We start from the raw sequence: 21,964 nt of genomic DNA, 5'->3' as shown, positions 1-21,964 counted from the left end.
TAAACTTGTTAACAGTACCATGATTTCTGAATTCAGTTTGACCAGAAATCACATGATCTTGTGGTGCATCATAATGCATTCAATCCTTCTCTGAACTCATGTGTCTGTGAGTCATGCGAGCGTTGTTGAGAGGATGCTGCTGATCTCTGTATGCTCACATTCACACTTTCTCTTTCTCTCTCTGGGCTCATTTCAATGGGCTGGATCGAACTGATCCTGCTGTCATATAGACTTGTGGATCATTACTAAGAGACACATTAATCAATGTGCACTTCTGAAGAACTCAGCTCCCTGTAGTGCTGTCACACTGACGCAGATGCTGAAGAAAATGCTGAGGCTTTCTATAGGAAGCCTTGGATGTGTTCTGCTGATGTGTTAGTTCTACCCTCCACCACACACAGTTCTGTCATCTGCAGTGCTAAAACACGTTAAAGTGTAATGGTCTGCGTAAATTGCACTCGGTCACAGCACTCCCCCCCTCCTTGTGATGAGTCACATATCTTCCCCTCCTGTTTTTTTTTCTTCTTACATGCTGACTGCTTCCTTTTATGCATGTTTGATTTCTTAACAGACTTTTCTCCCATCTTTATTATGTTCTGATGTTCTTATTGTAACCAATTGCAGTGGAAACTGCAATTGTCTGCACTGTTTTAGTCAGTGAGCCTGCCCGAATCTGATTCAAGGTGTCGGACGGTATCTGTATTTTTAAAGGGTTAGTTCACCCAAAAATGAAAATTATGTCATTAATGACTCACCCTCATGTCGTTCCAAGCCCGTAAGACCTCCGTTCATCTTCGGAACACAGTTTAAGATATTTTAAATTTAGTCCGAGAGCTTTCTGTTCCTCCATTGAAAGTCAATGGACGGCATACTGTCCATGTCCAGAAAGGTATTAAAGACATCATCAAAGTAGTCCATGTGACATCAGTGGCTCAATCTTAAGTTTATCAAGCGACGAGAATACTTTTTGTGCGCAAAAAGTAAACAAAAATAACGACTTTATTCCACTATTCATTTCCTTCTCTCTGGGCCTCGTGTGAGTTCACGTAGTGTTTTTGCGTAGCGCGTCTGTGTTGTACGTCACATGTAGGCTCACTATTGGCTGACGCTGGTCATGTGTGATGCGTGTGACGTACAACACAGACGCGCTACGCAAAAACACTACGTGAACTCACACGAGGTCCAGAGAGAAGGAAATGAATAGTGGAATAAAGTCGTTATTTTTGTTTACTTTTTGTGCACAAAAAGTATTCTCGTCGCTTGATAAACTTAAGATTGAGCCACTGATGTCACATGGACTACTTTGATGATGTCTTCATTGCCTTTCTGGACATGGACAGTATGCCGTCCATTGACTTTCAATGGAGGAACAGAAAGCTCTCGGACTAAATCTAAAATATCTTAAACTGTGTTCCGAAGATGAACGGAGGTCTTACGGGCTTGGAACGACATGAGGGTGAGTCATTAATGACATAATTTTCATTTTTGGGTGAACTAACCCTTTAAATGAAATCAGTCTTATTAGGATGTTTTTGGAAGCGGATAGTTACTCTTGTTTGCTTAGACCTTAGAAATACCCTAGCAACCTTTCAGAACATCCAGGCAACCGCCTCTGGGCCACATACACACCACAGATAAATTCGGTTGTCAGTTCACCTTTTAATCCTGTTCTGTACACACACAGTTCATTAATTTACGGGAGATGTAATGGAAGTAGCAGATAATGTCTTCCATATTGTGGAACATCTGAGTTAATGGATTATTGAAAAAGGAAAAAAAAAAATCCATATTGTGACTTATGAGGAAAAAAGAACGGGATTTGATTGTAACCATCAGTTGTTGATTGGATGGAGGCAGATTTAAGTGGACTAAATGATTGGAGAAGTCTGGCACACCAGAGAGAAGTATGTCATTTAACTGGAAGATTGTAAAGACAGATGAGAACAATAATTGGTATTAGGCAAAACTTGTAAAACAATAATCAGGTCATTAAAACAATAATTGCTATTAGGCTAATTTTCTGTTTTTAGGGCATCTCTAACTCGAGACAATGCTTGACCTTCTTTTGCAATGAGTGATAACATCTATTCTGCTGGGAAGAATGCGGTCACATGATCTGAGTGGAGGTTGTGTCCCTCAAGGGTTTATGGGAGGTTAACTGAGAAAAACAGGGTGTTTTGGAATGTCATTCAGACTCTTTGCACGATGTGTTCACTTACACTTGCACACTTCCTTCAGTTATTTTTGGACTGAATACATTTTCCAGTTTGAGTGATTGTCAGTCATTGCTGAGTGTGTGTTTGTCTCTTACATGTGAGAATCTACTTTTTGCATTTTTTTGTAAAATTGCAATTGCGAAAAAAAACAAAGTGAGATAAAAAGTTGCAATTACGTTTTTATTTTTTATTCTGTGTCGGAAACGAGCTTCATACTTTCCCATCCCCTTTTCTCGGTCTTATTTTTGCCACTTTCTTTTCCTCTCTCTTCCTCACCCTGGCTTCATGTTCTCAGTTCTGACCCACTTACAGCCATTTGTGTCCAGTCTGTCCCCTGCAGGGTGGGTGAAGCTAATTTAAGATCTCTGCTTTTACCCCTCCATACCTCCTCCCCCCGACTTTCTCTCTCTTTCTCCGATCTGCTTGGGTTGGGTTTAAGTATGAATTCTCCGCTCTAGAGAGGTTGGATGAATATGGTCATTGATGTTTGGTCTGTGAGCTGAATGTGTCTCTCCCTCCCCCTAGTGACTCTGTCACCTGAGTTTGGTTTCAACCAATTACTTGGTTTGCTTGACTATCAGACCATCAGCCCCCACAAGGCCTGAAACTGTAAATGTAGCCAGCAGACGTTCATCACACACAAACACGCTGTAGGGAGACCACAGTGCCTCTTATCTGTAAAGAGAAAATGCCTTTTTTTCCTGGTTTAGGTTTACGAGGGATGTTTTTTTATTATCAAACATTAAAATGTAGTAGTATTGCCATGAACTGCATAGGCCCCATACTGTATTAATTTTTAACATGACATAGACTGAATTAGAACATGTATAATTGTGCTTTCTGAATGACTATTGATGGTTCATGCACTCGGCAGCCAATAATTCAGTGCTACTGCTTTTGCAGTCATAAACAACCAATCAGTAATAATACAAATTTTTGTACACAAAACTTTATTTCAAGATTGCTGTCACTAAAAGTAATGAAAACTTTCAGATTTAGTGAGTCAGATGATGATTCAGTAAACGATTCAGTTAGTTTATTCAGTGGAAGATTTGTCTGACTGTCTCTAACTGGTTACTTTGTGAGTCTTTTTAAGTAATTCCTTAAAAGAACCACACCGAAAGAGTGGTTAGCATTTGTACATTTTTTGACATTTAGCATCCCACTAGTTGAGATCCACTGCTTTAGAAACACACTCATGCGCACATACGCTTTTGCTGGAAAATATCAACATAAAATTACAGACACAATCATTTCCACAAATGCAGTGTGTATCTGTTTTAGAAATGTCTGGCTGATTGAAAATTTAAAAAATGCAATCTCTGTACAAACAATACCATTTGTCTTTGGAATAAAAAAAAGAAAAAAGAAGAAAAAAATATGTTTTTGTTCAAAATTTTGTTCAAAAATCTGTATGGCTCTGACCTGTGGAGTGCTTCTCACAATTTCTCTGCCATTCCATTAGATTTGTGCAACAGATACGGGGTTACCAGAGCAGTACACACACACACACACACACACACACACACACACACACACACACACACACACACATAGGGCTGGGCGGTATATCGAGTTTGTACGATATATCGATATATTTTTTTGAAACGATATGGAATGAGGCAATACCGTTTATATCGATACAGTAGTTTGATATGAGCACATCTCAAAAACGCGGAAGACGCAGTGTGAGCTGCCGCAGTGAAAGTACATAGTACAATTTGTCCTAAACATGACACAAGCTTATATTAAGGGCTTCAAAATAACTGGTAAGATATAGTTAACAAGTTTAAAGCAGCTTGCCCTGTCAGATGCTTACTGACAGATACTGTTGCTGACTGACAGATAAATACTTGCGCTGTATATGCGTTTGAGATGTGTTGCTTTCCTCAGTGCTTAACTTACATTTCACAGGTATATTCTCCATCTGTAAATGTTAGAAAGTCAAACAAATATGTCCATTTCACTGTCAGGAGAGGACGAGCTTCTGCAATTGAATCTCCGCTAATATTCAAGCTTCCGTGAATGAGCGACGCCGCGCGCATGCGCGCCAAACAGACGGAGCACAATAGAATAGTAGCGCAATAATTCTGACTAAAATATACATATTGCTAAAATATTTGTTGTTGGAAACAATAAATATGCCATATGGGGAATTTTAAACCTACAAGTATATTTTTATGAAAGTGATCATTATAACGGGGTAATCAAACGCAGGCTAATAGTTTAAGTTCTTTTGTTTTTATTTTCATTTTTAGTTTAGCCTTTAGTCAATTTAAAAACAAAAGCATTATTTTTGTTAGAATGTAATGTGATTTTAACCACCTTTTTGCACATAATATATTGCATAGCCTACATTACATTCACTATATTTGTTTCCATATCCTCCAATATCAACATTGTTTGTAGGATATCATTGGGCAGGATGAAAATGGCATGTTTTTTAAATAAATACAGATTTTCTTTATCCAAATGGAAAAATGTAGAAAGTACCGAGATATATATCGTATATCGCCATTTAACCCAAAAATACCGAGAAAATACACACACACACACACACACACACACACACACACACACACACACACACACACACACACACACACACACACACACACACACACTTTACTATCTTTGTGGGGACTCTCCATAGACTTAATGGTTTTTATACTGTACAAACTGTATATTCTATCTCCTTACACTGACCCTACCCCTAATTTTTAACCCTGCATTTTTACATTACACACGCACACGCACACACACACACTCACTCACTCACTCACTCACACAGAGACAGACTTGCTCTTTTTGCTCTCTGTGTGTCTCCCCACCTTTCTGCTTCTCATCAGTGTTTCGTAATCTCGGTCTTTCTTTAACTGTGTATTGTGAGGCTTTAAGCTTTTGTTAGGCCTCTAAGGCTTGGTTAAATTAGAGTTCCTCAGAATGGCCTGACAGACTCACAAGAGGCTCTCGGATCCTTTCAGGCCTGAGATATTTCACTAAGACCAGACACCCTCAACCAGACATTTCACCGTCTGTCTGTCTGTCTTTTTGTCTATCTGTCTATCTATTGTTTTACCTATCGTTCAGTATATCATTCTATCTATTGTTCTATCTATACTACCTATCGTTCACTCTATCGTTCTGTCTAGCTTTGAGTTGTTTTACCACTCTATAGTTCATTATCTATCATTCTCTGTCTTTATTCCAAAATGTTAGGGTTGTTGATATGATGTCTAACAATGTTTCTGTTACATTCTTGTTAATTATTATACATGTCATTTTTTTAGAGCTCATATTTATAGAGAGAATAATTTTACTGTACTTCTATTTGTCTGTTTAAATGAACTGAATCTTATTTGTCTACTAGTCTTTTACTCTCGTTTATTAATAAATTAAAAACAGGAATAAAATGAATTCTGTAATCAAAACTCTTGCATTTGCCAATAATCTTCGAATGGCATGTTGTTGATTGATCTTCCTGAGTGATGCATCAGTCTCTCACTAATGGAGATTTTTATGAAGCCTTTGAGGTCAGGGATGTTGTAGAGAACAGAGTGAACAAAGCTAGTTCTGCATTTATCATACTGTGCTGCTTTTCTCTTTTGCTTGTTTGAGGAATGTTGTGTTTCCATAAGGATATGCCTCAGTAGTTTTTTTGTGGTTTGATAATGGGACTGTAAGTTCTCTTCCTGATCTCTCAATCAGGGTTTACATCACGCTCTGTTCTCTCTCTCTCTCTCTCTCTCTCTCTCTCTCTCTCTCTCTCTCTCTCTCTCTCTCTCTCTCTCTCTCTCTCTCTCTCTCTCTCTCTCTCTCTCTCTCTCTCTCTCTCTCTCTCTTTGACACTGGCTGGATTGTTTGAGTGTTGTTGTTTGGCCAGCTGACACACAATAGCCGCTAACCTCCATTCTCTGCCCGCTCAGTATGCAGCTGTGTATAGTAACGTAACGCTCATGGGTGCTCAGCGTTTCTCTCTCTTACACACGTCTGATCTATGTTGATTTACATTACGTCAATCAATGTACGTACATGTGATTTCATTCACAGTATGCTGTCCTACACACGTACAGTATATGCTTAAAAAGTAATGCAGCTTCATTTAGCCAAACTGGAAATTTGTATTAATGATTTAACAATGTTGTGCTTCTTCTTGTTGTCCTTTGTCCTTTATTTTTTTCTCTCGCGTGTCTTTTTTTCCCCGTCATGCACTAACACCTTCCTCTGATTTCCTGTCTCCCCTCCACGTTTTGGTCGCTCCATGGTAGGACGCAGGCGGAGATGGCCCATACGTGTCGCGGCACCATCAACCTGGCCACGGCGCACATCGACACAGAAGACGCCTGCAACATTGTTCTGAGCAGCGGGGGGCGCACTTATCATCTGAAAGCCAGCACAGAGGTGGAGAGGCAGAGATGGGTCACAGCACTGGAGCTGGCTAAGGCCAAAGCCATCCGAATGATGAACGATCAGTCCGGTAACAAGACTCTAATCAACACAGTTTGAGTTTTTTGAGTTCATATTTTTCAGCTGAAATGGAATGGGCTTTTAAATGATTATTATCCCTTAAATAAAGTGGGACATGCTATATGATTTAATGATTCAGCTATAATCAACATATCGCATAAAGGTTCCTAGCATCAACAGGTCATATTACAGTTGCTAAAGTTGCAAATCAGGACACTCACTGACCATATTGACAACATGGCATCTTGTCATGTGGTTGAAAGTGTGTTACTGTGTAACTGAAACAGTACAGAAATGTTCTTTTGGTTCCATGTTTTTAGACAGTAAGCTTCTATCTGCTCTGAACTGACCGATTGTGCTAATTGAGTTGCTGTATAAAGGGTTTGAGTGGAAAATGTTTGTGCTTTTAGACAATGGCCACACAGCCCCGCTAACACACTGTTATCAGTCTGGTAAGGTGAACGGGCTTCTTACAGAAGCTTTGCATCATGTTTACAGGGTTGCTGTGTAGTTCAGAGTAAAAAAAGGGTGTTTGCTTGCAGAACAAATGTAGGGCTCAACAACAAGGATTTTCTTTTCCTTCTATTGGCCCAGCTGGGTCAGTAGATCAAATTTGTACTTGCCCTGCCAATGGATTTCACTGGCCCCACCACAATCTTTGTATTTTTATTTTTAATTATTTAATTAACTAAAAGCAAAATAAAGTTTTGTTTACAAGTACTGTAGTTTTTAAGTCAATGTAATTATATAATCAATCTTTGAATTAATAATATAAGATGTAAGGAAATGAATGTAATTAAATGATTTCATTTTAAGTAATAAGAACTGGTAATCACAAGCTATAACACACTATTTCTGAAAAAAAAAAATTATTTAATTTATTGATTTTCATAAAAACAAAACAAAAAGCCTTGTCAAACAATAAATGCAATAATAATATGACAACAACAGTACTGTCAATAAAAAAAAAAAAAAAATTGGTCAATGGTCAATATATCATAGAAAACCAAATATTTAAATTTGAATATTAGACTTAGTGAGAATCCAGCACTGGCCTGATGAGACAATAGACAGCTCTGTCAGCTGGTGTGAAATGATCATGCTGTTCAGGCAATCCTTATTGTTGAGACCTGAAATGATTGCATTTGGACTGGAGTGGGTCAAAGAAGTTGTTTTCGTGGATTGTTTAGTTTGTGGTATCTTATTTAATTCAAATGTATTTGTATAGCGCTTTTCACAAAACATATTGTTTCAAAGCAGCTTTACAGAAAGTGCATTTCAGTAATGTACATAGAAAAAAATATTTTTGTGGGTCATTGCTTTGCTTCAGATAGGTCAAATCTCTCTTTTGCCTAAAGATGTATTTGACCTGAACACTGAGCTGTCGAATGGGTGGTAATAGTCTCTTGCTTGAATCACAAGATCTGAAAAAATTAGATCTGTTCATACTTCTCATTAACCGAGTGCTGAACCAGGCTAGATGAGATGGTACTGCATGGAGCATGATTTTCATTTTCACACGAAGTCATTATTTAGCCGTTATTTCCTATAGTAAAGCTTTTGCTGCATGTGTTTACAGATAAACACAAGCTCTAAATGTTATCATACAAGACAGTAGGAATCACTCAGTGTGTTGTGTTAGTTTTTTGGCAGTACTCGGGGGTCAGAGCAGGTCAGCACGTTCGCCATGTTACAGCGCTGTCCTATATTTGAGACCTGATACGCTCATCTCCTGTGACATACACAGCTGTCATTGAGCTCCTGAAGCAGATGGCTTCTGCTTTTGATTAGAACGTGTGTTTTATGATCTCGCCGCTGCAGATGTTTACTATACATGTACTTCATTTATATCTGACATAAAATAAAATACAAATATTTTTATAAAGCATATTTTTTATTTTTCATATTCATAAGATTTTTTTAACGTTAAGATATTTTGCTATAAGTGGGATAAAACGGGGGAAAAGAAGTCTTCTGCTTTTAACAGGTTCACCACAAGGGGACAGGAGTGCTCATTTTGGCACGTGATTTCAGTTCTCATGAGAACCTAGCCCGCGCTCACATGACAACAGAGCTCTTTTTTAATTTTTCCTCTCTAATCTCCCTTGTATGTCAGACTCTCGTCCATATGAAACACTGGCTTTGCTCCAGCCCCCTCTCTTCATTCCATTCCAGACGCTGCCCACTCTTTCCTCTCACACACAAACAAACTCAAGCTTTCTATTTTTGCGGTGCTCTGGCATTCTGTGTATTCTGTCTATGTGAGCATTATGTGTGTCAGTAAGAATGACAGACTGAATGCTGATGGTGTCTTTTGTGTTTGTGGTCAGTCCAAAAATCTCAAACAATAATGATTCATGCCCATTTTCTGTGTGCCATGTATTAGCATGAACACTAATAAGTCAGTAATAAATCATGTTCAAAAGAACAAATAGTCAAGGTCAGTAAAATCACCCTGAAACCTCCCCAGGTTCCACTTACTTTGCCAGTTACATTTGGAGAAGTACTCACAATAAAATTTGGACCCTTTCATTTAAGACTATATATAGATCATATAGCTTGCAAAATCCATAATAAATTACAAAATTAGTGTGATGGAAAGTCCAGTTATTCCAGTATTCAGTGTTACATGATCCTTTAAAAAACATTCTAATATGCTGCTTTAGTGCCCATGGGCATATTTCTTGCATTTGACTAGTATTTTTCTGACTAGTATTTTCAGCGCAATTTTCCCCCGGAAATTGCGCTTGTTAACTCATGATTTCTGTTCTGTGCGTCTGTGCGCACCAATCTTGCACTTCTATCTACTCCTCAACCAGACCACCTAGAGACTTCGGATTTTCGGCATTATGTTAAGGAAGGTCTAATCTCTGGAACGCACAAAAAAAATCCAGGAAAAGATTTACTATCTCTTAGTGTTGTGATCCCATGAGGTGAGAAAATTGCGCTAAAACACTCACCGAGTTTTTATTACTTGTTTCTTGCATATTTCTTTTTTCCATATTTCCCATATTTCTTGCATGAAACATTTCTTATTGAATGTCAATGTTGAAAACAGTTGTGCTGCTAAATATTTTGTGGAAACTGTTTTTGTCAAGATTTTTTGATTACAGTTTTTTAAAATGGCTTGCACACTAAAAGTGGTGCTACTTGAGGCCTACTCAGTGAAACCATTCACTCATATAGGCTGCATAATATTCAGACCAAGTCTGAAAACTGCACAGTTCACTACATTAGACCCATCATTCAAAACTAACAGCTCTTGTGTTTCAATTGGAAAACACTGCCATTTAAATGTCACACTCATTTACCAGTGATCATGTGTGAAAACAGTAAAAAAATGTACTCCCTTGCATTTCTGTTTTTAGTGTAAATATACCTAAATCGAATTTTGAGAAACAAATTGCATTTTGGTTTATTTTGTATATTTGTAAAATAATTTGTTATATAATATACTGTATACCGAATATGCATACAAGTGAAGTCACTTTTATTTCAATAGTGCTTTATACAATACCAATTGCTTCAAAGCAGCTTCATAGTAACCAATTCAAATTCTGCTCTAAAGCAGTTTTAACAGCCAATAGTGTCATTATTCAGCTCAAGTCAGTTCAGTGTTGATTCGGTTCAGTTCAATGACTGTAGTTCATCAATTGCGCTACAATTGTGCATACATACTTTATATCTGAGTGTATTTGTGCACATACAGTACATGTTAGTGTGAATACTATGTCAAACTGCTGTGCACACTGAAGACACAAGATAGTAGTGTTTCACATTTGTCATATCCGTGTGTAGTTTGGTGTGTATATGGCTAATCATATGTATGTAGAGTTACTATGCAGAAACACAATTTTTAGAAGTTAGTAAAATAGTTTTGAATGAAGTGTTTGCTTTTGAAGAGAAAAGAAGCCATGGTTTCAGAAATTGTGTGTAAGCAATTTGAAATAATTGAAACAGAAAGTTCAAAAGAACCACGTTTATTTGAAGTAGAATCATTGTAACAATATAAATATCTTTACTATCACTTTTGATCGCTGCTGATTAAAAGTATTAATACTGACCCCAAAGACCCCAAAAACTAAACAGCCTGCCCCAAAATTATGTCTGCACAATTTGGCATGTTTAATTGCTTTGCACAATTTACAATTTAATTCTTTTAAAACAAAATTATTTTAATAATATTTAAATAAAGTGTCTCTTTATAATTATGTAATATGTAATGTGTAATGTGTTTAATATGTAAATTTTCCCAGGCAGGACATCACTTTACCACGCTATTTATACATATATATACAGTAGACAACATTTGAAGTGGATCAAAAAAGTTCATTTAAGTTGTCCTAAGACAAAAACAGTGTTGTTCAAAATTCATGTATAAATTTGATGAACGATTTTAATCCACTTTAGATGTTGACTACTTTATATACAGTCATATACAGTCATGTGAAAAAGAAAGTACACCCTTTTGAATTATATGGTTTAATACAGGACATAATACAAAATCATGTGGTCCTTGGCAGGTCTTAATTTAAGGTAAATACAACCTCAGATGATCAACAAAACTTGAAACATTACACTGTGTCATGGTTTATTTAACACAAAATAGGCCAACATGGAGAAGTGACAAACAAAGTACACCTTTACTGCTTCCATAGGAATTAAGAGGGTAAGTAGCAGTCAGGTGCTCAGAAATGATCTCAGAGAAGCCATTGTTGCTGCTCGTCAATCTAGGAAGGGTTACAAGTCCATTTCCAAACAATTTGAAGTCCATCATTCTACAGTGAGGAAGATTATTCACAAGTGGAAAACATTCAAGACAGTTGCCTTTCTTCCCAAGAGTAGACGTCCCAACTGCAAAAAAACCTGAGAACTACATCTCAGACTCAGGCCTCAGTTAGCATGTTAAATGTTAAAGTTCATTACAGTACAATTAGAAAAAGACTGGACAAGTACTGTTTGGAAGGTTACCAGGAGAAAGCTTCTTCTCGCTAAAAAGAAAATGGCAGCATGGCTTTGGTTTGTTGCATCTGAACAAACCACACAAACTCTGGAACAATGTCCTTTGGACAGACGAGAACAAAGTGGAGAGATTTGGTCATAACGCACAGCGCAACTTTTGTGTAAACCAAACACGGCATATTAGCACAAACACCTCATACCAACTGTCAAACAAGGGGTGAAGGGGTGATGCTTTGGGCTTGTTTTGCAGCCACAGGACCCCTGGGCACCTTGCAGTCACTGAGTCGACCATGAACTCCAATGAATATCAAAGTATTCTAGAGTCAGATATGAAGACATCTGTACGACACCTAAAGCTTGGCCAAAATTGGTTCATGCAACAAGACAATGGTCACAAGAACATCAGCAAATCAACAACAGAATGGCTGAAAAAGAAAAGAATCAAGGTGTTGCAATGGCCCAGTCAAAGTCCAGACCTCTACCTGACTGAAATGCAATGGCAGGAACTTAAAGGTGGGGTAAGCAGTATTTGAAAAACGCTGTTTGGAAGTTAGTGGGACTGACACACAAACAAACAACAACAAATGTGTGTAGCCAATCAGCATTAGGGGGCGTATGACGGTGGAGGAGAGAGAACAAGCAAGAGGGAGATTTGAAGAAAGACTGCAGAAATAGAGATGAGACACAGTTCAAAAGAGAAAAACTCATAAGAAATCACTGGAAAATGAAGGGTTATGACTGAGCTTTAAGAAAAGCTTTCCAGCGCTAGAAAGAGCTAAGCGGTAAGGCCTGAAAACAGACTCGGAGGTTGCTTTGATTCGCTCCACACGTGAGTAACACCGGGTTTAAGTGTCATTGAGAACGGGTTCTTAGCGTCATTGATCGTGCATTCGCCTGACATGCCGGTTCTCGGGGTTCGAGACCGACTCGGAGCAGGGCGGTTAGGATTGGAGGCGGAGCAATGAAGAGAGAGATGTGTTTGTTTGGGTTGATTTCAAATATCAACATTGTCCAACAGTGTTTTTGAAATACCGCTTACCTCACCTTTAAGAGAGCTGTGTATAAACAGATGCCCACAAACTTCAATGAACTGAAGCAATGTTGTTAAGATAGTGGGCCAAAATTCCCCCACAATGATGTGAGAAACTGATAAAGTCATAAGAAAACAATTACTTCAATGTATTGCTGCTAAAGGTGGTTCTACAAGCAATTAAATCATAGGGTGTACTTAGTTTGTCACACATGGCTTCTCCATTTTGGCTTTATTTATCAGCGACGAAGCGTGATTTGGTCTAGACAAGGTTTGAAAAATCTGGTTGTCTTTGTCAGTCTGAGCTGTGCTGAAAGACGATGATGTTAGAGAGTGATTTCCTGAAGGAAGTGAGAGACAGAGAAGTGGGTCAGACTCACACATCATTGATCTCAAGCTTTTAGATCAGCACCATGAGCTCTAAAAGCCCGCTCATAACAGTATCTATTTTTGAACCGGTATTTTTGTCTGCGACCCCCACCTGTCTGTCACGATTTTTCTGCCTCAGTGTCCCAGCAGACCCACCTCACCCTGTTTGTTTTCATGCATTGTCTGAGTCACTCTGACAGCGGCTGATCCCTGTGCTCCAGTGTCTGGTTGTCAGGATGGTGGGAGTGGGTGTCATGGTGAGATCCTGCATAGACTGAAACACAGATTCGCCAACACCAAGGTCATGTGTTTAATCCCCATAGAACACGTAGAACGTGTAGCTTGAAGGCACTAGGTTTCTCCGGATACAAGCATCTGCCAGATTAATAAATGATCACCCACTAAACCTGTTCATCACCTGGTTCATGTAAACACATGCAGTTTATAGTGTAATTTAATCATAAAGCCAGCAGGTGGCAGGCCATCCCTGACCACTACTGACAGCATAGTTATTACACCAGGGGTGGGCAATTCCAGTCCTGCAGAGTAGCTTTATCCTTAAACAAGCTTACTTGAATCCTCTGGTATTTGAATTGCCCATCCCTGTATTCGATATTTTAGTTAGTGGGTCTTTAGTGGGCAAGCATCCCTATTATTATTGCTCACATAGCATGTTAGAAATGTGGCGCACATCTCCTCCACCCTGCTACTGAAATGAACTATGCCATCAGATTGTGTGAATTAAGGAGATGTGTGTTACTTTTCGAACACTTACCCATACCTAAAGACTAGAAATAAAGACTTGGGCTGCATTCAATCACATACTTCCCTATATAGTCGAAAAATAGCATGTGACAAAAGAAGTATGGCCGTATTCAACGTCCGGTGAGTTTCTGAAGTGTGCATTCATTGGACACTTTACTATCCCTTGAGACCACAGGAGAGGATTTGGTGATCACGTGATAAGGGCAACATGACAAATGTAGTACGTCCAGATTAGAGTCATACAACACACACTCATTCTACTGTATATAGAATGTACTTTTTAGTGGTCGCAAAGTACCTACTCAAGATAGTTTGTGATTTTCAATGCAGCCCAGGATTGCTCTCTTTTGACTTGGGCCAGTAAAAAAACACCTAGCAACCATCCAGAACACCTTAGCAACCACATGGCAACACCCTGGCATTGTGGTGAGTTTAGCACAGTTATAAAATGTGAGAAGTCCAAAAGTTCTTTTCACTAATACTCAAATCAAACACTGACAAAATGGAAATAACGCTATAGTTTGCCCATATGTTTCTTCTCACGCAGATCAATCAAACACAGCATCTGTTTGTCAGTAGATAATAGTGCAGGTTTTGCTTGCATTTTACATTGTAATTTTTCTGGAACACTAATACTTTGGGAACAGACTGCACTTTTGTGTGGATTTGTTCAGGTAAACTGATTAAATTTAGTCAGTTCTCACATTAGCAATGTGGCTTCTGACACTACAAAATGCTTATTGGCCTTTAATCCACTTCTGTTTTTAGTCAGCATCTGTTTTCGTTTCTTCCTTGTGCTCTCCTTCTGTTTTCAGTTTGAGCTGTTTAACAGCATGACATTGGGCTTGTTTAGAGTCTAATGAAGGTATGCAGACATGCATGTGGTTTTTCAGCTTCCTGTCTGTCACACTCAGAGAGAGTGTAGCTGAATGATCAGTTCTGGTATGTGCAGTCATTACCCAGCATTCCTCAAATGGCACATCACAAGGCAAGAAAGCAGCGTCTCGTGTCCCTGTCACCATTTCAAACCCGACATGTGGACATCACGTTCTCATTTAGCCCTTCATATTTCACTCTCGCTCTCTCATTATCGCTCTCCGTTCCTCTGTCCGTGGTGCTGAAGAATGTTCTTTGAGCAAAGTGTCAGTGATTAATTGGTGATGGTTTCCCTGGTTTTCGATTTCAATTTCAAATGAGCTTTACTGGCATCACTGTGTAAAATAGCACAATATTGCCAAAGCAGTAGACATATACAAACATATAGATAAATAAAAGGGGAAAAAACTATCCATATTATACATAAATATATCACAATAAAAATAAATAAATAAATACAAATTTAAAATAAGTACAGAGAGTAGTTTAAAGGGAAAAGAGAGTTCAGCCCTTGTCCCTCATATGATGGCAGGAAGACACATACTGCGCTGCCAGGTGCATACATTCTTCTTTCTCTTTCAAAATATAAGACAGTTTGTTTATGAGGCTCAATTGTTGAAATTGAGGTAAAATCTGTGCTATTTGTGTGAGATAAGTGTCTCTGATGTTTTATATCAGTGAGGATGAGGAAGTGCACCTCGTCCTCTACGACTCCATCAGAGCAGTGTGAACACAGTCTGAGCTCTCTGGCTCTCCAGCTCTGCTTGTGTTGACATGTACCTTGTCATGAGCTTTCTCTGACCATAATTACTAATATTGGTCAGGTATGGTGCCAATTTATAATCAGACTTTATTTTGTGGAGAGGTATTCTCTCTCTCTCTCTCTCTCTCTTTCTCCTTGCTCTTATTTTCCCACCTATCTTACTGGCTGCTCTTCCCCTCCCAGTCGTTCTACCCCTCCTTTTTCTCAGTAAGCTCATTCATTTTCTCGGAGTATAGACCAGAGCAGAGATCCGACAGAAGTGACCTCTTCTTTTTTTATGAAGATGAGCTCATAGACAAGCTAGTTCTCTCTCTCTCTCACTCTCTCTCTCTCTCTCTCTCTCTCTCTCTCTCTCTCTCTCTCTCTCTCTCTCTCTCTCTCTCTCTCTCTCTCTCTCTCTCTCTCTCTCTCTCTCTCTCTCTCTCTCTCTCTCTCTCGCACGCTCTTATTTCTTTCCTTTAGCTTCAACTGGATTCTTAACTGAGGAGTGAATCTCTTCTCCAGCAGAGAGAAGGAGGGAAAGGGCTCTCTCCTGTAAGTAATATCATAGCATGTGTCCAGTCCAGTTGATAAAAGCTCAGGATTGTGTTTCGGATTGCTTGAGTTGGTTGTGTCTAGTTAGATTGTCAGATCCACTTTGCATTGGATATATCTATGTCATTAATTAAAATATTTATATATTTAATTAAATATATTTCAAGATATGTGAAGAATTTGCCTCCTGTGATTCAGTAGTTTTTGTTAAGTGCGATTGTTTTTTGTGTTTTTAACGGCAAGTTTATTCATATATGGATAAGTTTCTGTTGCGTGCGCGTTGTTTGTAAATGGCGGTTGAGTGCGTGTGTGTTATTTGTGTGGTGTGTGTTATATGTCTCACCGCTGTGCTATGACTCTGTGTGCGTTTTATAATCTCACACAATCCAGCCTGACCTGATTTACTACATGCTGACAGATGGTGTATCTCGCTCTCTTCCTCATACCTCCATCCATCTCTCCTCACGCTATCCATCGCTCCTTCCTTTTTTATTGTCTGTCCGTTGGGCATTACAGTGTGATTTGCATGTGGTTTGTATGTGCATGAGAGAGGGATGAAAACCATGTATATGGGTCCTAATCTCCATTTTTTTCATGTTTAGGATTTTAACTGCGTTGTGGCTGTTTATTAGTCTTTGCCTATTGCTTCGTTTGTGCATTTGTGTGTGTGTGTGTGTGTGTGTGTGTGTGTGTGTGTGTGTGTGTGTGTGTGTGTGTGTGTGTGTGTGTGTGTGTGTGTGTGTTTGTGTGTGTGTTTTAGCCCACAGGGAGACTCACTGTACAGTTGAGAGACTCTGTATGCTTGGATACACACTCAGCCTGGTTTCTACAACAGTCGTAATTGATTATGAAACTGGCTGGAAACAAGGAAAAAGAAGGGAGAAAGAAGGAGAGACATGCTTTGGTGATGTTACAGTGTGAGACGTAAATCCTCATGCTGTTTATTTGTCCAGCCGTCTGGTCATTCACTCCCAGACTACAGTCTCAGATGGGATTAGCACGCTTTCTCTTGTGGACTTCCTTTCTTTCTCTCGCTTTTTGTCACTCTGTCTCTCCTCGTCTGTCTCATTTTCTGCCTGCTCTTTCTCTTCCTTGGTTACCTTTTTTCTTCCTCATCCTCTTTTTTTCTCCTTTCTCTCCCTTTCTCTTGTGAACTCTCTTGTGAGGTTGAGGTGGCAAATCTATCCATTGTGTCTTGTATAAGTCTCTTTGTGTCAGTCATAACTAGTGTTCGTTCATTTAAATTAGCCTAAGTTGAAGTACTACAATTGGTAAAACTCAAACTGAAATAAACCTAAATAGTTAAAAACTAAACCATTAAAAAATAAAAGCTAATTCAAAATATTATAATAGTATATAAATAATTATTAAGCATAGCGTCAGTTCTGGCAGGTCACGTTAGTCAAGCTCGCGTCAGCTGACTCTCAGCTGATCCACGTCTAACCTATAGGAATACAACGCCGGTCACTGTATTCATATACTGTATATATCCTTCGGTATTATCAGCAGCTATCGCATTTCTCATGAGCTAATTACCCTCCTCCATCCCCAGCTCCTCCTCTCGCCCAGTCAGGATTTGACATTCTGATTCCCCTTGAATCAGACTAAATTCTCGAATTATGTTGTATATTAAAACATTGACATTAATGTTATCTGCATACATTCTTGTTGGTTCTGTTCTGTTTACCCTAAGGGGGATATTGCTGCTCTCCCCGCTCTTATCCATGTTAGGCTGCATGGATGCGCAGGGAGTTCTCGCCCAGAACAGAACCATTCCGCCAATCCAAACTATAAGCTAATAGTCAATCGTATTTGGCGAATGGCGATAGTGGTCCTCCTGACAGAACTAAAATAACACTGCTTTCATCTCAGCCTCCCAAGATCTGTGATTATCTCTGCTGTCTGCAACTTTAAAATCACTGATTGCGATTCCTTTTCCAGTTTGCTGAAGATATGTTTGCAGTAAGCCATTCGAGATTTTTTACACTCTGAATCATCCCCTTACTAGTCATTAAAAACATTAAAGGTTATTATATTAAGTAGTATTCTTCTCTCTGGTCTTAGGCGAGACAGGGTGGCAATATTCAACATGATCGCCCACTCAACTTCATCTCTGACCATTTTCTGTTCCAGAAAAATTACAGTGTAAAATGCAAGCAAAACCTGCACTATTATCTACTGACAAACAGATGCTGTGTTGTTTGATTGATCTGCGTGAGAAGAAACATATGGGCAAACTATAGCATTATTTCCATTTTGTCAGTGTTTGATTTGAGAAACATCTGACTAGATGTTTATAAGACATTATATGCACTACTGTTTAAAAGTTTGGGATCACTATGTTTTTCCCCTTCCTTTAAAAAAAAAAAGAATTCAATATTTTGATTCAGCAATGTTGCATTAAACTTTTTCTTGATCCTGAAATCCTGAAAAAGACACCATATCAGTGTTACCGCATTAAGCAGAACAACCATACTAAGAAATGTTTCTTGAGCAGAAAATCAGCATATTAGAATCATGTGACTCTGAAGACTGGAGTAATGATGCTGAAAATACAGCTTTGTCATGACAGGGATAAATTATATTTTAAATATTTTAAAACAGAAAGTTATTTTAAATTGCAATAATATTTCACAATATTACTGTTTTACTGCATTTTGGTCAAATAATTGCAGCCTTGGTGACCTCTTTCAAAAACAGGAAAAATCTTACTTATCCTGAGATTTTGAATTGAAGTGTATTTTTAAAAATCCTAAAGGAAAATTGAAGGAAACACCGCCATGATGTCTTCACTTATGTTCCCCTGATCTCTCCCATCAATATCTCTCTTAGCAATGCATTTCTTTATCGTATGGTCCGTGACATTATTTTACTGCAGAGCTTTTTGGTCTGTTCTACTCCCTTGCTATTTAGTTAATGCTGGTTTGGTGTAATTCTTCCTCCTCTCTCCACATGGTCGAGCAGTTGGCACAGATGTCCTCTGTGATCTTTCCTCTCTTCATGTTGTTGCCTCTGCCCTTTTCAGACTATCCTAAAAGCACTAGAGTCCTCCTACATGTAGAATAGTCTAGACATTTAGAATCACCCAGAAATCCCTGCCCACACTGTTTCTCTCATATTTACACTTGCACACAAATGCACATATAACCCGGGGCGACTTCCGCCAACTACCGTATTTGGCTCTATTTATAGAAGCTATTTCTCTATTAAACGCTCCCTGGTGTGAAGTATAGCAAGAGTGGTGGGGTAAAGTGACAAACCGAGTTGCGGGGGGAGAAGTGTATGGAGCAGATGGACAGTTCTGTAACATCACAGCCCACAGAAACAGTGTCTAGCCGCCTCTCCCCACAGGACCATTCTCAACCCGAACAGCAAACACTCAATCCAGTGATCGCTCATGCCCGCTGGCCTCGCGTAAACCAAGAAACGATCTGTTTTGCCAAATTAACAAGAGTGAGCAGTGAAATCTCACCCTTTCATTATGCAAACACCGCGTTTGGATGCGGATGACGGGTGGAATATGTGTAAGAGAAGAGAGAGGAGCAGAGCATATGGCGTATTAAATGTTGGCAGAAGGAAAAGGCTGCGATATGAAATTGTGTCTCTGCGGTGGGCCGTCTTGAGCCGTATCCACTCTTCATTACAGCAGGATCCAGCCACGCTCAAACTCGTGCCCCTGTGGATTATGTCTCAAGCCGCAGACGACGACTTGAATAGCTGTCTCTATATCTGATCAAAAACAGTGGCATTTCTAAATAAAAATAAAAAAATCTCTCTTTGCCCTGGTGGTTTTGTTTATAGTATTTCTCTCTTCAGTGAAGATGCTTCTTCACACACTAATGAATATTCTCTGGCTGGTCTGCTGTTAAACCCAAATGGGCAAGTTTTGGCTGGTTGGCATGGCCCGTTAGCAGATGCTGTAACTGTACCGTCTGGACCCAAAAACATATTTCTCTATTGACTAGCATACAAAATGTGCAGTATATTATGACTAAATACAGTTTTATACGTTCATATTTCAAATGCTTCATTATTCATGGAGAGGTAAAGCAATAGTTCACCTAAAAGGAACCTTTTTAATTTAATTTTATAGTTTAAGATTGTGCTGTTGTCTTTTATATATATATAGATTTTTTTTTAGCTCAAATTTATTTTTATTAGTAGTAATACATTAGTAGTAATAGTAATAATTTCAGCTTAACATTTATAATTTTAATTTTAAGTTTTTCCATCTAATATTTATATTTTAATTTATTTGAGCTGTATTTCAATACTAAAATACTTTATATATATCAAAAAGTATCATTCGAGTCATGCATCATATTCCAAGTCTTCTCAAGTCACATGATAGATTAGTTTGAGGAACAGACCGAAATTTAAGTTTTTAGTCAGTGCAAAGGGTCTGAAATGGACTACAATATATATGATGCACGACTCGAATGATACTTTCTGAAGTTGACAGACCCATTTCTATTTCACGTTCATTATTCTGAAAAAAAAAAGCAACCGTGATATTCTTTTTTTTTTTTTTTTTACTCCCCTTTTATGTTCAATGAAAGAAAGCAAGTCATGCAGATTTGAAACAACATCATGGGGAGTTTCAGTTCATTTTCTTTTTCAAATAATTTTAAACGTATTGTAATAGATGGCCTCAAAGAAGACATGGACTTCTGAAGCAGTAAAACCTCAGCTGAATGTGTGTAAGCAGCATGTTTATTTGTACTTGAGGTTGTAAATAATCTGTCAGGTCTGTTCTGGGCTTTAGTAATTGGATTGGTGTCTCGTGGCTCTTTTAGATGAGATGTCATCTGCATCTGCTTATCGTCTCTGGACCGCTGTAACTCATCTCCTTATTTTTAGACTCACACTGTTTTCCAGTCATTTGGTTTAACTATCATCATAATAATACAGCACATAAGAGGCATCTGAGTGTTTTTGTGCCACTAATGCCTTCTAATGCATTCTGGATCATTTGGCGCTGCGTGTACCAGCGAGGTCAGTGGCGCTCCACTAACAGCCAGCTGGATCACAGCCAGGGTCTCCAGGGCAAAAGGGTAAAAGGAACTGAGGGGAGAGGCGACTCCATCCCCTAAAGAGGAGTCCTTTATAGTGCCTGTGTGATCTGAGACCTGCTTTCTCACTAATGATGTGTTCTGGTAGCAGGTGGTCTGTGTATCTCTCTATGAACTTGCTGATTAATACTTGGTTTATTTCCTCTATTAATATTGACTCCTATGACATTCACAGGGATTTAAGATGTCTGTGTGTGTGCGCGTCTGTATGAGTCATTATTTGTTTGTGTATCGGCGGGCTGCTGTTATTGCATGGGTGCGTTTTTGGATTAGGTCTGAGATGTTGTATCAGCCTGTAATTGAGGAATCATGGTGTGTGTGTGCGCGTGTGTGTGTGTGTGTGTGTGTGTGTGTGTGTGTGTGTGTCATTCCTCTGTAAGCAGGGGCCAATCAGCATATTTTAAGCCTGCATCTGATTGGCTCTCTGGCTCACTGATGGACTTGTGTCTCTGGCTTAAGTGAAAGAGCATTCACTTAAGAAGGTGCTGAGCTATTGACTCCTTAAGAACTTTTTTTTTATTTTATTTTTATTAATTAGATACAACTTTATTTAAATATTAAGGTATCTTTGTATGTCTAATTCAAAGTATTGAGTAATTAAGTATTCTGGCATGAGCTTTTAAATCAGCAAGTTTTAAAGATCGTAAGAAATATTCAGTTAAATACTCAGGCTGAAGTGAAAATGTAGAAATTTTTGATTTGATTATTTTATTTAATATATTTTCTTGTATTTAAATATTAAGTATTTACGTAAATCGCATTTTAAATATGAATTATTTAGGCCTAAATGTTTAGATTAGAAGGTCTAAAGAAATATTCATTCAGTCAGGTTTCTTCAAAGTTTTGAGTTTTGACTAGTGTATGAAAAACCTGCAAGATGTGATTTCATGTCTCTGCTCACAATGATCTT

At 38.5% G+C, this 21,964-nt stretch overlaps 1 protein-coding gene across 3 annotated transcripts in view; it reads left to right on the top strand.

Moving 5' to 3' along the window:
* osbp2b (oxysterol binding protein 2b) overlaps positions 1 to 21,964 on the top strand; it is a 71,224-nt gene that overhangs the window by 6,119 nt on the left and 43,141 nt on the right. For 2 of the 3 annotated variants that reach the window (XM_081366467.1, XM_081366465.1), the window contains 2 exons: positions 6,485 to 6,693; positions 7,094 to 7,135. In XM_081366467.1, coding sequence (XP_081222593.1) covers positions 6,485 to 6,693; positions 7,094 to 7,135 — 251 coding nt within the window. The remainder of the gene's footprint in view (positions 1 to 6,484; positions 6,694 to 7,093; positions 7,136 to 21,964) is intronic. The other variant, XM_081366466.1, reaches the window with a different exon arrangement.

The sequence above is a fragment of the Scardinius erythrophthalmus genome (assembly GCF_964197995.2).
Source record: "Scardinius erythrophthalmus genome assembly, chromosome: 5".
Taxonomy (NCBI): domain Eukaryota; kingdom Metazoa; phylum Chordata; class Actinopteri; order Cypriniformes; family Leuciscidae; genus Scardinius; species Scardinius erythrophthalmus.
Note: the sequence above shows the minus strand (reverse complement) of the source record. Positions and strands in the feature narration are given on the sequence as shown.